General features: G+C 36.9%; 1 protein-coding gene across 6 annotated transcripts in view; it reads left to right on the top strand.

The window, feature by feature from the left end:
* The window catches only part of celf5a (cugbp, Elav-like family member 5a), a 190,982-nt gene that overhangs the window by 159,269 nt on the left and 16,591 nt on the right, over positions 1-15,122 (top strand). For all 6 annotated transcript variants that reach the window (XM_046858147.1, XM_046858143.1, XM_046858142.1 and 3 more), the window contains exon 6: positions 11,833-11,979. In XM_046858147.1, the coding sequence (XP_046714103.1) occupies positions 11,833-11,979 (147 nt within the window). The remainder of the gene's footprint in view (positions 1-11,832; positions 11,980-15,122) is intronic.

The raw sequence follows: 15,122 nt of genomic DNA, 5'->3' as shown, positions 1-15,122 counted from the left end.
GCTACCATATGGAATGGTGAGGAGGAGGTTTGAGCAATTCAATACCAAAAAAAAAAAAACGTCTCAACGTCTCAGGTGTATAAATGAGATTGTAAATGTATATACATAACAGACAAAAGTCTGTGGACACCGAAGCATAAGGGTTAGTCTCTATTTACTGTTAGAATGAGCTCCACTCTTCTGGGAAGATGTTCCACTATATTTTGTGTGGATTTGTGGATATTAATTCGGCCACGAGTGCGTTAGTAAAGCCTGATGTAGGTGAAGGAGGCCTGGGGTGCAGTCAGTGTTCACATTTATCATGATCAATAAGTTTGGAGCAGGAGATCTTCCACCAAATTCATCCCATGTAAAGCAGATCTTTGTGTTCGGGGGCATCATGCTGGAACAGATCAAGTGAAGGGAATATTTTCTACATACCACATCAAGCATTTGTATTTGGAGGCCATGGTTGTATGTAATTAGTGCAATTATCATGCTCATTCGACAGTGAAGTTAGCATGAGCCAAAGCTGCGTACTTCTCTGCATGCATTAAATTCACACACTCATCAAGGCATTCTTGAGAATGTGAGACCTTTGAGAAGTACATGTTGTGTGTGTGTGTGTTTTTTATGTATGTGTGTGTGTTCATGCTTGGGTAATGACAGGTCAGATCAGATGTCTGGTCATAACAAGATCTTCATTCCAGTCACGTACGTCCCTCTGTCTCTCCTTCACTCCTCATCTCACGCTTGGACGTGGCACAATTAAAAATTTACACCCTCGTGCTGTAGAGCAAATTGCCAGGCTTGGGAAGGGCCTTGTACAACGCACGTCCTGGGACGGAATTACACTCGGAGAAGTTTTACATTCGCTCAAACTCCGACCTCTCATCTCCAGTGTGTATACGTTAGGGATCAGGACTATCTCAACAAATATAGGGAGAGGAAAAATGAAACCGCAGAAGTTATCTGGTATTAAGATCTGCTGTGCCGTGGAGGAATCGTACGCTCATGCCTCCAGGCACAGTGCTGTAGAGTAAAGCACTTTCACTGTGACTGTATATGGAGATGAGGTTTACGAGAGAACAACTGGTCCGACGTGGAAATATAATGCGGGGGTTTTGTTCGGGAACTTTGTAAATTCCGCTTATTGACAATTCAATTGAATTTTTATTTGTATATCGCTTTTAATTAAGTATGTACATTTTTAATTCATAGATTTGTCCCTATAAAATGAACACTAATGAGCAAGTCAGAGTTCTCACTTTAATTCCATTCACATAGCATTCGATCTATTATTATTATTATTATTATTATTATTATCATTATTATCATTATTATCATTATCATTATCATTATTATTATTATTATTATTATTATTATTATTATTATTATTATTATCATTATTATCATTATTATCATTATCATTATCATTATCATTATTATTATTATTATTATTATTATTATTATTATTATCATTATCATTATTATTATTATTATTATTATTATTATTATTATTATTATCATTATTATCATTATTATCATTATCATTATCATTATTATTATTATTATTATTATTATTATTATTATTATTATCATTATCATTATTATTATTATTATTATTATTATCATTATTATTATTATTATTATTATTATTATTATCATTATTATTATTATTATTATTATTATTATTATCATTATCATTATCATTATTATTATTATTATTATTATTATTATCATTATTATTATTATTATTATTATTATTATTATTATTATTATTATCATTATTATTATTATTATTATTATCATTATCATTATCATTATTATTATTATTATTATTATTATCATTATTATTATTATTATTATTATTATTATTATTATTATTATTATTATTATCATTATCATTATCATTATTATTATTATTATTATTATTATTATCATTATTATTATTATTATTATTATTATTATTATTATTATCATTATTATCATTATCATTATCATTATTATTATTATTATTATTATTATTATTATTATTATTATTATCATTATCATTATTATTATTATTATTATTATTATCATTATTATTATTATTATTATTATTATTATTATTATCATTATTATTATTATTATTATTATTATTATCATTATCATTATCATTATTATTATTATTATTATTATTATTATCATTATTATTATTATTATTATTATTATTATTATTATCATTATTATTATTATTATTATTATTATTATCATTATTATTATTATTATTATTATTATTATTATTATCATTATCATTATTATTATTATTATTATTATTGTTATTATCATTATCATTATTATTATCATCATCATCATCATCATCATCATCATCATCATCATCATTATTATTATTATTATTATTATTATTATTATTATCATTATCATTATTATCATTATCATTATTATTATAATTATTATTATTATTATCATTATTATTATTATTATTATTATTGTTATTATCATTATCATTATTATTATTATGATTATTATTATCATCATCATTATTATTATCATCATCATCATCATCATCATCATCATCATCATTATTATTATTATTATTATTATTATTATCATTATCATTATTATCATGACAGAGAGAGAGAGAGAGAGAGAGAGAGAGAGAGAGAGAGAGAGAGATGGAGAAGAGAGAGAGAAAGCGAATCAAAGGTGGAGAAGTCTTGGGGTTTGGTTTGATAGAGGTCAAAGTAAGTGCAGTTCACAGGCACTGAAAGGTGAATCGCTATGCAGTTATACATAGACATGGCTTTCCACCATCTCGCTGTATTTCCATTATACACACACACACACACACACACACACACACACACACACACACACACACACACACACACACACCCTCCTCACAGCATTCTCCTCTCTCCATCCTCCTGGGATATTAGGCAATAGACTTGTTTACCTCACCTTTCACCAAATCGCCTAGTGAATTATTCATGGCCGTAGAAGCGCACCGAGCAGAAAGAGAAGGCTGGAGAGGGAGAGAACGAGAACAAGGAACCTGCAGGCATAAAGATGACCAATTACACATGCACATCGCATTCTCGTCCAGTAAATACGTTGTCAAATCAGGCACGCAGACGCAGCGCAGGTGAGGCAGCCGACCCGATCTGCTCCTCCGATTCGGTGTCTAATCTGAGCACTTCGCTTCTCCATGAGGCATCATCAGATATACGTCAGCACCATTCCAACTGAACGTCAAAGGTCATGCACTCCTGATTTTCAAGCATCTCTTGGCTACCATATGGAATGGTGAGGAGGAGGTTTGAGCAATTCAATACCAAAAAGAAAAAAAACGTCTCAACGTCTCAGGTGTATAAATGAGATTGTAAATGTATATACATAACAGACAAAAGTCTGTGGACACCGAAGCATAAGGGTTAGTCTCTATTTACTGTTAAAATGAGCTCCATTTTTCTGGGAAGATGTTCCACTATATTTTGTGTGGATTTGTGGATATTAATTCGGCCACGAGTGCGTTAGTAAAGCCTGATGTAGGTGAAGGAGGCCTGGGGTGCAGTCAGTGTTCACATTTATCATGATCAATAAGTTTGGAGCAGGAGATCTTCCACCAAATTCATCCCATGTAAAGCAGATCTTTGTGTTCGGGGGCATCATGCTGGAACAGATCAAGTGAAGGGAATATTTTCTACATACTACATCAAGCATTTGTATTTGGAGGCCATGGTTGTATGTAATTAGTGCAATTATCATGCTCATTCGACAGTGAAGTTAGCATGAGCCAAAGCTGCGTACTTCTCTGCATGCATTAAATTCACACACTCATCAAGGCATTCTTGAGAATGTGAGACCTTTGAGAAGTACATGTTGTGTGTGTGTTTTTTATGTATGTGTGTGTGTTCATGCTTGGGTAATGACAGGTCAGATCAGATGTCTGGTCATAACAAGATCTTCATTCCAGTCACGTACGTCCCCTCTGTCTCTCCTTCACTCCTCATCTCACGCTTCGGACGTGGCACAATTAAAAATTTACACCCTCGTGCTGTAGAGCAAATTGCCAGGCTTCGGGAAGGGCCTTGTACAACGCACGTCCTGGGACGGAATTACACTCGGAGAAGTTTTACATTCGCTCAAACTCCGACCTCTCATCTCCAGTGTGTATACGTTAGGGATCAGGACTATCTCAACAAATATAGGGAGAGGAAAAATGAAACCGCAGAAGTTATCTGGTATTAAGATCTGCTGTGCCGTGGAGGAATCGTACGCTCATGCCTCCAGGCACAGTGCTGTAGAGTAAAGCACTTTCACTGTGACTGTATATGGAGATGAGGTTTACGAGAGAACAACTGGTCCGACGTGGAAATATAATGCGGGGGTTTTGTTCGGGAACTTTGTAAATTCCGCTTATTGACAATTCAATTAAATTTTTATTTGTATATCGCTTTTAATTAAGTATGTACATTTTTAATTCATAGATTTGCCCCTATAAAATGAACACTAATGAGCAAGTCAGAGTTCTCACTTTAATTCCATTCACATAGCATTCGATCTATTATTATTATTATTATTATTATTATTATTATTATTATTATTATTATTATTATTATTGTTATTATCATTATCATTATTATTATTATGATTATTATTATCATCATCATTATTATTATCATCATCATCATCATCATCATCATCATCATTATTATTATTATTATTATTATTATCATTATCATTATTATTATTATCATCATTATTATTATAATTATTATTATTAATTAATTAATTTATTTATTTATTTTTATTATTATGCAGACACCCTTATCCAGAGTGACTTATTATATCATTCATACTCAGAGGTGAAAAGAGTAATAAAATATTCTACTCAATTAAATGTATTGTTGCTTAAAATTTTTTTTACTTAAGTACAAGTAAATTTTCCAGTCTAAAAATCCATTTAAGTAAAAGTCGCACATTTCAGGTTTACCAGGTTCATTTTCTTTTTTACAGCGTGTGCTGTAGCGAGGGATTCGTAATTAAACATCTTTACAAATTAAAATATATTAATAAAAAAATATAAAATAAAAATAAAAAATACTACATGCCATGACTTGGTTCTGATGCCCTTTTACAGCAAAAATAAATACAATAAAAATACATTTAAAAAAAACCTCCTATTAGAATGTCATTCATTAATAAAGAATGCAGTAATTTTCCGGGGCACATTTTTTCCCCTCATTTATTTTTCTTTTACTCAGTAACAGATATGAATGAAAATGTAGTTAAGTGCAATACTTCAAACAAAAAATACTTAAGTAATAGTAAAATTACAGATTTAAAAAAGAAGTACAACGATTTACAGTAAAGTGAGTAAATACAATTCGTTATCGGTGGAGAAATGATTTCAAATTAATTGGATGAGTTCTGCTCTAAGAAAAATCCTGTTTTTTTAATAAGGATGTAAACATTGAATGTGTAAAGAGTGTCTGAGAGACACTGAGGCTTGATTAGTATTAATTCCGTTCTGTTACGGCGTCTAAAGATCCAATACAAACACACTTACAAACAGCTACCAAGGTCCAAATGCTACATCGGGATTTTCGCTTCCCAAACCGACCCATTCCACATTTAGTCCCCGTTTGCTGTTAGAATGATCTCCACTCTTCTGAGATGATGTTCCACTAGATTTTGTGGAGATTTGTAAAGATTAATTAATTTTAGGATTTTCAGAACAGTTTTTTTTTAATGGAATGTAGACCGGTTTAATGCAATGTTTAAAACAAAATTTTGTTGATTAAATATTTTTTAGATTCAGATCAGAATTGTTTGTTGTTGTTGTTGTTTTTTGCTGTTATGAACGAAAATAATGCAAAAGGTCAATATAAAGCGCACACACACACACACACACACACACACACATAATGGTTGTGTGGACTGTTTTGGTTTTTCGCAGTATAACATGCAGAGAAAATCGCAATGCATCGGAATCCTCAGCGATACCGCATATAAATACACGCATCCTTTTCAGACTTGCGACGACACCGAAAAAGTCAAATCTGCAGTCAGGAGGCAGATTTTTATGTGGATGAGTGTCGTTACGGAAAAGAGCAGCGAGCGCAGGATAATCCGACCTTTCTGCCTCGGAGCAAAGGCACAGAGACAGATTTGTGGAGTTAGCATGATATCAGATATATAGCTTAGTTAGCTCCTTTACACCTCATTCATTCAGACACCTTGTGGGCTTAAAAAGGACCACGGTGCCCTTGTTCAAGGGCGTCTTGTGAAGACACACTTCTCCACAATCCTTTTTTTTTTTATTCCAGAGCCCTCTTTTCCTCCGACTTTTTTTTCCCCCTTGCACATTTTTATTCTCACAGTTGAATCCATTTCTCCAGGCTCACGGCTAGTGGGAATTCTCCCAGTCACTCAGCACCTTAAAATTTAATGAGAGTTTTACTTCATTGTTCACTTACTTTCCTCTCTTTCTCTCTCATTTTTTCTCTCTCTCCCTCTCTCTTTCTGTCTATCTCTCTCTTTCTTTTTATTTTTCTATCCTTTCATATACCTGTATATTTTTTCCAGAGCAAACCGTGTTGTAATTATTTAAAAAAGGCCACAATTATGCGTCCAATCAACACCAGAGGAAAGTAACCGGGTCTTAAAATTGGTAATAAAGAACATATTTCAAATTTTTAAACAAAATTTCTAAAACAGTTTCAACGTAGGCACCGGTGGCGTCAACCAGTAATGTACGGGAATGTCAGTCTTCTGAAGGAGGTCGTTTAGGATACTGCTGAGAACCTCCTGAATCCGTTCCATGCCTCCAAGTCCTCCAGTGTGTGAGGCTTTGTCCTGTAGACCTCCTCCTTTGTGTAGCCTCACAGAGTCATCTGGACTTCTTGGAGGCCATTCAAGAGGTCCGTGTCATCCCACAGTAGGAGCAAAATGGGATGGTGCACCATCTTGCATGAAAATAAAGTCACCAAGATCTATAGCCAATAAATATTGCCTAGTTACTTTTCACCCACCCTGTAGATACATCTTTTTAAACATTCCACATTTAGTTTCCATTTCTTCACATAATGAGCTCCACTTTTCTGGGAAGATGTTCCACTAGATTTTGTGCAGATTCCTTCATCCACAGGAGTAACGTTAATAAAGTCAGGTACTGATGTATGTGAGAAAGTGAGGAGACCTGGGGTGCAGTCAGCGTTCACATTCATCCCATAGGTGTTTAGTAGTGCTGGAGTTCAATTGCAGGAGATCTTCCACACACTTCTAACGCATGAAAAACAGATGTTCGTGCAACTGGCTTTGCGCATTGTCATGATGGAACGGGTTTGGATCTCTGAGTTTAAGTGAAAGGAAGATTTCAAGGACATCCTTTACAATTGTGTGTCTCCAACTTTGGTGAAGAACCACATGTCACTGGAAAACTCAGGTGTCTTTTTCCTGAAGTAATCTTAACTAATATTTGATTACAATTTCCATTCTAATGCAATCACAAATTGATAGTTGGTTTATTTAAGTACTTTATTTTTTCCTTTTAAAATGTGATTTATTTCCTACCACTTCTTCTCCCTCCAGCCTCTAGATGGCACCTGGGATTTCTACCACATCTAGAGATACTTAGGGTACCTAGACAACTTCTGCACGCTTAGATTGTGCAAAGAGACGCTTTCGATTATATTTCGCTATCATCATATCTTCATATCCTCTTCTTGATTTAATGCTAGTGCATCCAAAGACGTCCTGTACGAATGCTAACTGTTTGGTGAAGAATCACATATGGGTGGGAAAGATCTGTGGGCGGGGCCAAAGACTAGTGATCGGAGGTATGTTTTTTTTGTCCAGGTAAATTGCTCTCTGTTACACGGATGAAGAAACAAGTTGGTCCACCATCTTTCGATAAAGAAACCCCAGAGTGGTTTCAGTATACAGTGGGTATAAGTGCACTCGTCCGTGTAAAACCGCATCGCTTTAAAAGTGCATGAAGCTTTCAAGCAATTTAATACCTGCAGATTAAGTTCAGCAGCCGAAGAACCTTCGCGTCTAACTACTGAGGATGTAAAACAAAAGGTCTATTAATAGAATAGAGAGTAATAGAAAAGAAATAGACCTGCTCCATTTCTCATTACTTCACCAGTCAGGCTCTGGCCAGATGTTTAAAATGCTTCATTGGTTGAATGTGAACAGCATGAGGCACCTTTTTTTTTAATATTTCCAGCCTCACGCTGTGACAGACTCCCTCCCGGGTTACACGCAGCAATCGTTTTAACAGGTTTTGGTGATAAAAAAAATTGGAGTGACACGAGATAAGTCCTTGTACTGACGTGAAGCCTTGTGCCAGGACGGATGTCGGAGGTGGGGGTGGAGATGGAGAAGGAGATTGAGGGAAGTATGGCTGCTTGAAGCAAATAACGATTAAAGATAAGCCTGTTTTTTTATTTTAATACGTGGACAGAACAGATTTCTACCTTTACTAAGAATCAGGTTTCTTCTTTTCGAATGTTCAACCCCATCTCCGTTCCGAGCGTAAAACCACACGGGCTGAGTCTTTTCCCCTTATTTTCTATTGAAGCTCGTTCGTCTGCAATGCGAATGCATCGAACCAGAAAATGAGATGTGATTGATGCCTTTGCCGCTAGTTTGCTCTCGGATAAAGGAACGAAACCATCCCCCAGCTGACTGGTGTGAGGGGAGGGATTGTGCCCTATAACTGGCCCCTTAACCCCGGGAGGGGGTGTGGGGGGGTGTTGATGGGTTTGAATGTAATTGTGCACATGATTATAGTTATAATAGTTTTATATCGTTTATTATAGTTATCGATTATTATCGTTTTTTTATGTCATCTTTATTTTTAGTTAGTATTTAGTTGTAGTCTGGTTTTAGTATCTAATTTTGAACACAGCATATAATAAAAGCCTGTAGACATCAAAAGGAGAGGAGAAGACCAAGCTACAAAAATCACTCAGTGTTGAATTAAGCTACATTTATGGCATTTGGTAGACACCATTATCCAGAGCAACTTACGGGCATGCTCAGGGGCCCAGGAGTGAGGCTAGGATTTAAACTCACCACCTTCAGATCCAAAGTCCAACACATTAACCACCTTCACATGAAGCAGGCATAATTTAGGCTCCATTTGTTTTTATACTATTTGGCAGTATATTATTCATTAAATTTATATATATTATTTATTATACTTATTCATTACATCTACACCATTTATACACCAAAGCAGGTGAGGCTTAAGGGCCAAGCTCAAGGTCCCAACAGCTGTGGTGCTGGGATTCGAGCTTATGACCTTACGATCTTTAGTGCTTTATGCTATACTGTATATCTATCTGTATATTAAATAGCAAAAGCCATCTCTATGAAGATCTGCTTTACATGGGGTGGAACAGAAGATCTACTGCTATAAATCTTTCATGTATTGGGACGAATGCTGACTCCATCACCAGGCTTCCTCACCTCACCTCACCTACATCAGTACCTGACTTTACTAACACCCATGTGGCTGAATGAATCTTCTCAAAAAGTCTAGTGGAACATCGTCCAGAAATGTGGAGCTCATTATAACAGCCAGTGGAGACTAAATGTGGAATGGGACGTTCAAAAGGAGGCACATAGCAATCTTACGTTCACGAACATTTGACCATGGGGTCTTTGTATATAACCACAGTTTTCGTTTCTGTTTCAATGGAAACTCTTTTTATTTTTTTATTTACAGTTCATGCAAATGTTTTCACCAAATTTTTGTTAATTATAAAACCATGTTCTTCACATGGACTATAAAAGGCAAATTCAGCTTCCCCGCTTTCATCAGGTACACTAACAGGCTCAGAGTAATCTCAGTGAGAGCCTCAGATGAGATCTTCCAGCCCTGTCAGCTTTTTCATTCCGAACAGGTGCAGGCACGAATTCATCAATTCATTCATCAAGAACTCCCTGGAAAGAATATGACAAAAAATACACTGTTGGAAAAAAAGGTGTTTTATGGATCCAGATTTTGTTCTTCAGACAAGTACAAACAATGTAAATCAACCCTCTAAGATAGATATGAAGATACGAGTGTCGGTGCTCCAGGAGCTGACATTAGATCTACGTTGAGTTTATATGATATGAGAACGCTGACCTTCTTGTTTCAAAGATTGGACTTGCAGAACTTATTCATTTTTTCCAAAAATGCTGATTTCCTATAAACAATTATTTAGCTTCATTCTTTTTTGTTATTTTGAAGACAATGCTAGAGAAAAACAAGAAAGCATCTTGAAAGATCTTGTCCTGAAGATTTACCTATGATGGAAAAAGTGCTGGCACTGGGGACTCCACACACATGAAATAATTTACAGAAATCATCAAAAATTCGGAAAAATATGAAAATGATAAAATAGATACCATGTTTTAAAATCTATTCATTGCTTTCCTTAGTGTACTCAAATGTGACAAAATAAATATTATATTTAAAATTATAATATACTTACACTTTCTAGCTTCTATTGAGAAACGAGTGCCTAATGTTATCAAAATGATCCTCTGATAAAAAGAAATATATCAAGTTGGAAAAAAGTAGTATGTGCTTCTTTTTGAACATTAGGATCTCACTTGCTCTTATAATAAGCTCCACTCTTTTCCAGATTTTGAAGATTTGTGGAGATTCATTCGGCCACAAGGTTGTTAGTTGGTCAGTGTTCACATTCATCATATCCAATAGGGTTGGAGCTCCATAGCAGGAGATCTTTCAATCCAACTCATGTAAAGCAGATCTTCATGGAGCTGTTCATGTTGGAACAGATTTAGATCTCCGAGTTCAAGTGAATGGAAAGTTTCATGATAGCGCTTTCAAAGTCGTCCGATACAATTGTACAGTTACAGTTTGATGAAGAACCACATATGGGTGGAAAAGTCGGGTGTCCCAATACTTCTGACAATGGATTGTGTGTCTAGGAATTGTGTAATAAGTTTTTATAATCTTGTAATACAAGATATTTTTTAAGAAAATTACATTTACTTCATTATCGTCCACCACTGAACAAATAAAACACTGGATCTAAAGTTGCTCTTTTTGTATCCTGGAATGAAAGAATAGAAGACAGGCTTTAGCCGAGAGCTCACTGAGGTCACAGCGGGATCACGCAAATCAGCGATCACGTCGGTTTTAAATCAGTTTTTGGACCTGTTTGACTTTGGGAAAGCAGTGTTAAGCTTTATTGAACAAAGATGTACAACATTGTGTAAAACGGTCAGAAGGTCCAGAAGGTCCTCAAGTCAATCAGCCTGATGCAGAAGGGTTACAGGGTTTTTAGTTTGTGGCTGGATCTGTTTGCAAGCAGTCTTTTTTTTTAGTTATAAAATAAAAATAAAAAAATGCTTTTGTTTTTTATCTTAAACTTTCTACATGAACCCTCTAACACCCAATCTATAAACACAGGAAGTATTAGAGCAATGTAATGACAGTTAAGGGTGAAGGGCTTTGCTTAATGGTCTTACAACCTTCCAAAGGAAAGCAAGGGGCTTTATCTTAGGGAAATTCTTTCTTCGCATATCCTAGCGATGTTAGGAAGATGGGGTCGGGGTGCAGGATACCCTTCCGACCAGTAACACGGAGCTACCACCTTCCCAAGTCCAGATCTTAACTTGGCATTGGCATGGTAGTAGTAAATGGCAAGATGTAACTCTAATTGGAAGGTCATCAGTTCAAATCCTGGCATGTGCCACTGCTGGGCTCTTGAGCAAGGCTCAGTTGTAAAAATGAGAGTTGCTCTGGATAAAGGGGACGGAATAGATGCTGAACACAGAACGCCATCAGTAACCCTTTCTATTTGTGTCCCCTTTCAGGGAGCCTCGTCCAGTCTTGTGGTCAAGTTTGCTGACACAGACAAGGAACGCACCATCCGGCGCATGCAACAGATGGTGGGCCAATTCGGCATCTTTAACCCGGCCATCGCGCTGCCCTTCAGCACCTACAGCAGCTATGCACATGCGGTGAGTTCCTGTATCCCTGCAGAGCAGATCTGCTGCTCGGTCCATGCTCTTCCTCCTCCTCCTTCTCCTCCTCCTCATTGCCCTCCTCCTACTCATACTCATGGGTCTCTTGATAGTCCTAATCAATTACATTTATTTAACCTTCTTCTAACCTTATTTCTTCATAATCACCTTCTGCTCCTCCATCACCTTGTTCTCCTGCAGCTTAAACTCCAGGTCCTTCCTCTTATACTGTACCTTTTACTACAGCCTCCAATCTCGCCATATCTTCCGTTCCTTTACATCTTTCTTCTGTGGCTATTTCAGCTATTTTAATTCTTCTTCTTCTGCTGCTGCTTTTCTCTTCAATCTCATCCTGCTCCTTCACCTCGTCCCCCTGCTGCTAAATCTCTTTTGGACCTCCAATCTCCCTTTTGTGTACTTTACTGATCTTCTCCTGTTTCTTCTTCTGATTCCTGAATCTTCTCCAGGTCTCCACCTTTTGATCTTTCTCTCTCTATCCCTGATTCACCATATCTTATGTTCATTGATCTCCTCTTCTCAATTTCTTCTTTCTTTACCATCTCTCATGATCTTTTCACCTGAACCTTCAAATTGCTTCTTCTTTTTCATGTCATCTTCCTGTTTCTTCTCTTAATTATGTCCTGCTCCAAGATATTCTTTTGTTCTCTTCCCTACCTTCTGCTCTTTCTCTTTGGTCTTCTGTTATATTTTGGTTGTATTTCCTCCCATTTATTTTTCTGCATCTCACCTGATCTTTTGTCGCCTCTAATTCTCTAGATCTTCTCGGTCTCGCTTAATTATTTCTTCTTCCTTCTGCTGTTCATTCTGCCTTCACATTCTCTCCTCATATCTTCTCTCTTACCGACGAAAGAAATGACGTGGAATATTCCACCGAAAAAAAGCCTCCATGTATTTTTAGCCTGCATACTAAGATCCTTCTGATGTAAGAAGCAGAAAGGAAATTGGGATGTTGGGACTCAGTTTCATGGCTGTCAGAACTTTTACTCTAACCGTATATGAATCCGATACTTGGAGAAGGTGTGTAGACATTAATTTGCATTTTTATTAGCACAGGAAGTGAATTAACTGGAGAATCTGGCATAGTCTCTGTGGATGTATCTATTGCATTTATTTCCATATCACAGATTTGTGTGAGGCCATGGGAGAGGTACACTACCAGCAGACAGTCCTACCATAATTACCCGGAACCTGTAGTAAAAAAATGAATAAAACCACACTCATTACGATTCATGAAATGCAGGTTGTATGTGGAAATGGAAATGTACAGGAGGCCAGGCAGGCCAGTGTGGCTCCTACAAGTAGGCTGTGAGTTTCATCTGGCATGTCAGAGATGTGTGCAGTAGTGTGCAACTCTCCAGCTCTGACACGATCTTCATGCCTCATAGTTCCAGGCGGAACTGCTGCCCACACACTCGGCACATCGTCTCACATGACGCTACACACACTTCATGCTAGATGGACATAGGAATATAAATCATGGTCACTCACTAATAACGGTGCCAAACTATTTCTGTTTGCATGGGTGGTATCATCAAGAGTGCGTCGTCTTAGTAGAATGCACACTCTGTACTGGGATCATCTGATCCCAGGATTCCTCCAAACAACCGCTAATTCTAAAGCAGCGGCAGAATGCATGCAGAATGCAGTATTGCAGAAGATCACAATGATTGTGAACATGGTGTGGTTTTTACTACCACACTACGGGAAAGTGGGAGCTCAGTGGTTAAGCTGTTTGACTTCCGATCAGAAGGTTGTGAGTTGCTGGGCCTTTAAGTGACGACCTCATCCCTAATAAGAGCGTAGTTTAGTCTGACCAGTGTCGTGATTTCAATTCCCAGCACCACCATTACATATTTGTCAGAAGCCATTATCCAGAGAGACTTACATTTATCTCAGCTATGGGGTTAAGAGCCCTGCTCAGGGGCCCAAGAGTGGCAGGGATTTTAACTGTTTTGCAAAGTCCAATGTTTTCATCACTAAGCTAGAACCCTTCCACTGTGACTCCACCAAGCTGCCACTGCTGGGTCCTTGATCAAGGCCCTTAACCCTCAACCTCTCAGTTGTATAAATAATGTTGTATAAATAGTGATGTTAGGAAGCTGAGGTTGGAGCACAGGGTCAGCCATGATACAGGACGAGCACCAAAGGTTTTTATATTCTGTTAAAATCTTTGGAATGGCGCAAAAAAACAAAAAACATCCATTGAGCAGGAGGTCTGAGGGCAGAAATTCTTTGTTGATGAGACAGTATCTGCAACCATAGTGAGAGGAAACATATTACAGCATGCATAACAAGTCAGACCTTTAGGTGGTTAGGCTGTGATAGTCGAAAACCATATCTGGTTCCACGGCTGTCAGCCAGGAGAAGGAATCCGAGGCTACAGTGTGCACAGATTCAGGGAAAGACGAGGCATTTTTATTTTCTTTTACAGTTTGTACTTTTAGTGAACCGACTGTGGCTTTAGAAGGTGCATACTGTGTACCGGTTTACCATATGAAAGATATACCCTCCATGATACCACCTTAGAAAAAAAAAGAAATGAAATCTGACCTTGCGTAAGTGTTTTAAAACTCAGCTTCGACCAACCTCTCAGCAAGCAGCGATATAATTGATCTGAAATCGGTTTTATTCCATATACTGCTGTTTAGGCTTCGTACGATAACAAGATTATCAGTCATGTTCCCTGTCCATGGTACCAAACTAGTTTAACTTCCTAATGGTGTAACTTTACCATGCGCCTCGTACAGCTATGAAATGTTGAGAAATGTACACCGAGGATACACAAATTAGGAAGCTCCTTCACAAACACAGCTGTGCAGGGGATTAGTGGGCAGAGTTGACAGCCAGCAAATTGGATTTTAGTCAAAGCTGAAAAGGGAGGGCTGCGAAAACAAATTCGGGGGCAACGGGCAACAGCCCTGACAATGCGATGCCAAAAGACAGGTCTTTTTTTTTCTAGCCCGTGAAAGGTGCATCTTATTTCACCAGGCAATCAGCTTATCATCACATAGATATGCCACATACCAAGTAGATCTGCTTTTTTTCTTCAAACACCACAAATATTTGACAGAAAAGAGAAAAAAAAAAACGTTAATTTGCTTTCAGGCACCCTGCTGGAA

This window comes from Silurus meridionalis, chromosome 9, assembly GCF_014805685.1.
Source record: "Silurus meridionalis isolate SWU-2019-XX chromosome 9, ASM1480568v1, whole genome shotgun sequence".
Lineage (NCBI taxonomy): Eukaryota > Metazoa > Chordata > Actinopteri > Siluriformes > Siluridae > Silurus > Silurus meridionalis.
The sequence above is the reverse complement of the archived record's forward strand: the minus strand, read 5'-3'. Positions and strand labels throughout refer to the sequence as shown.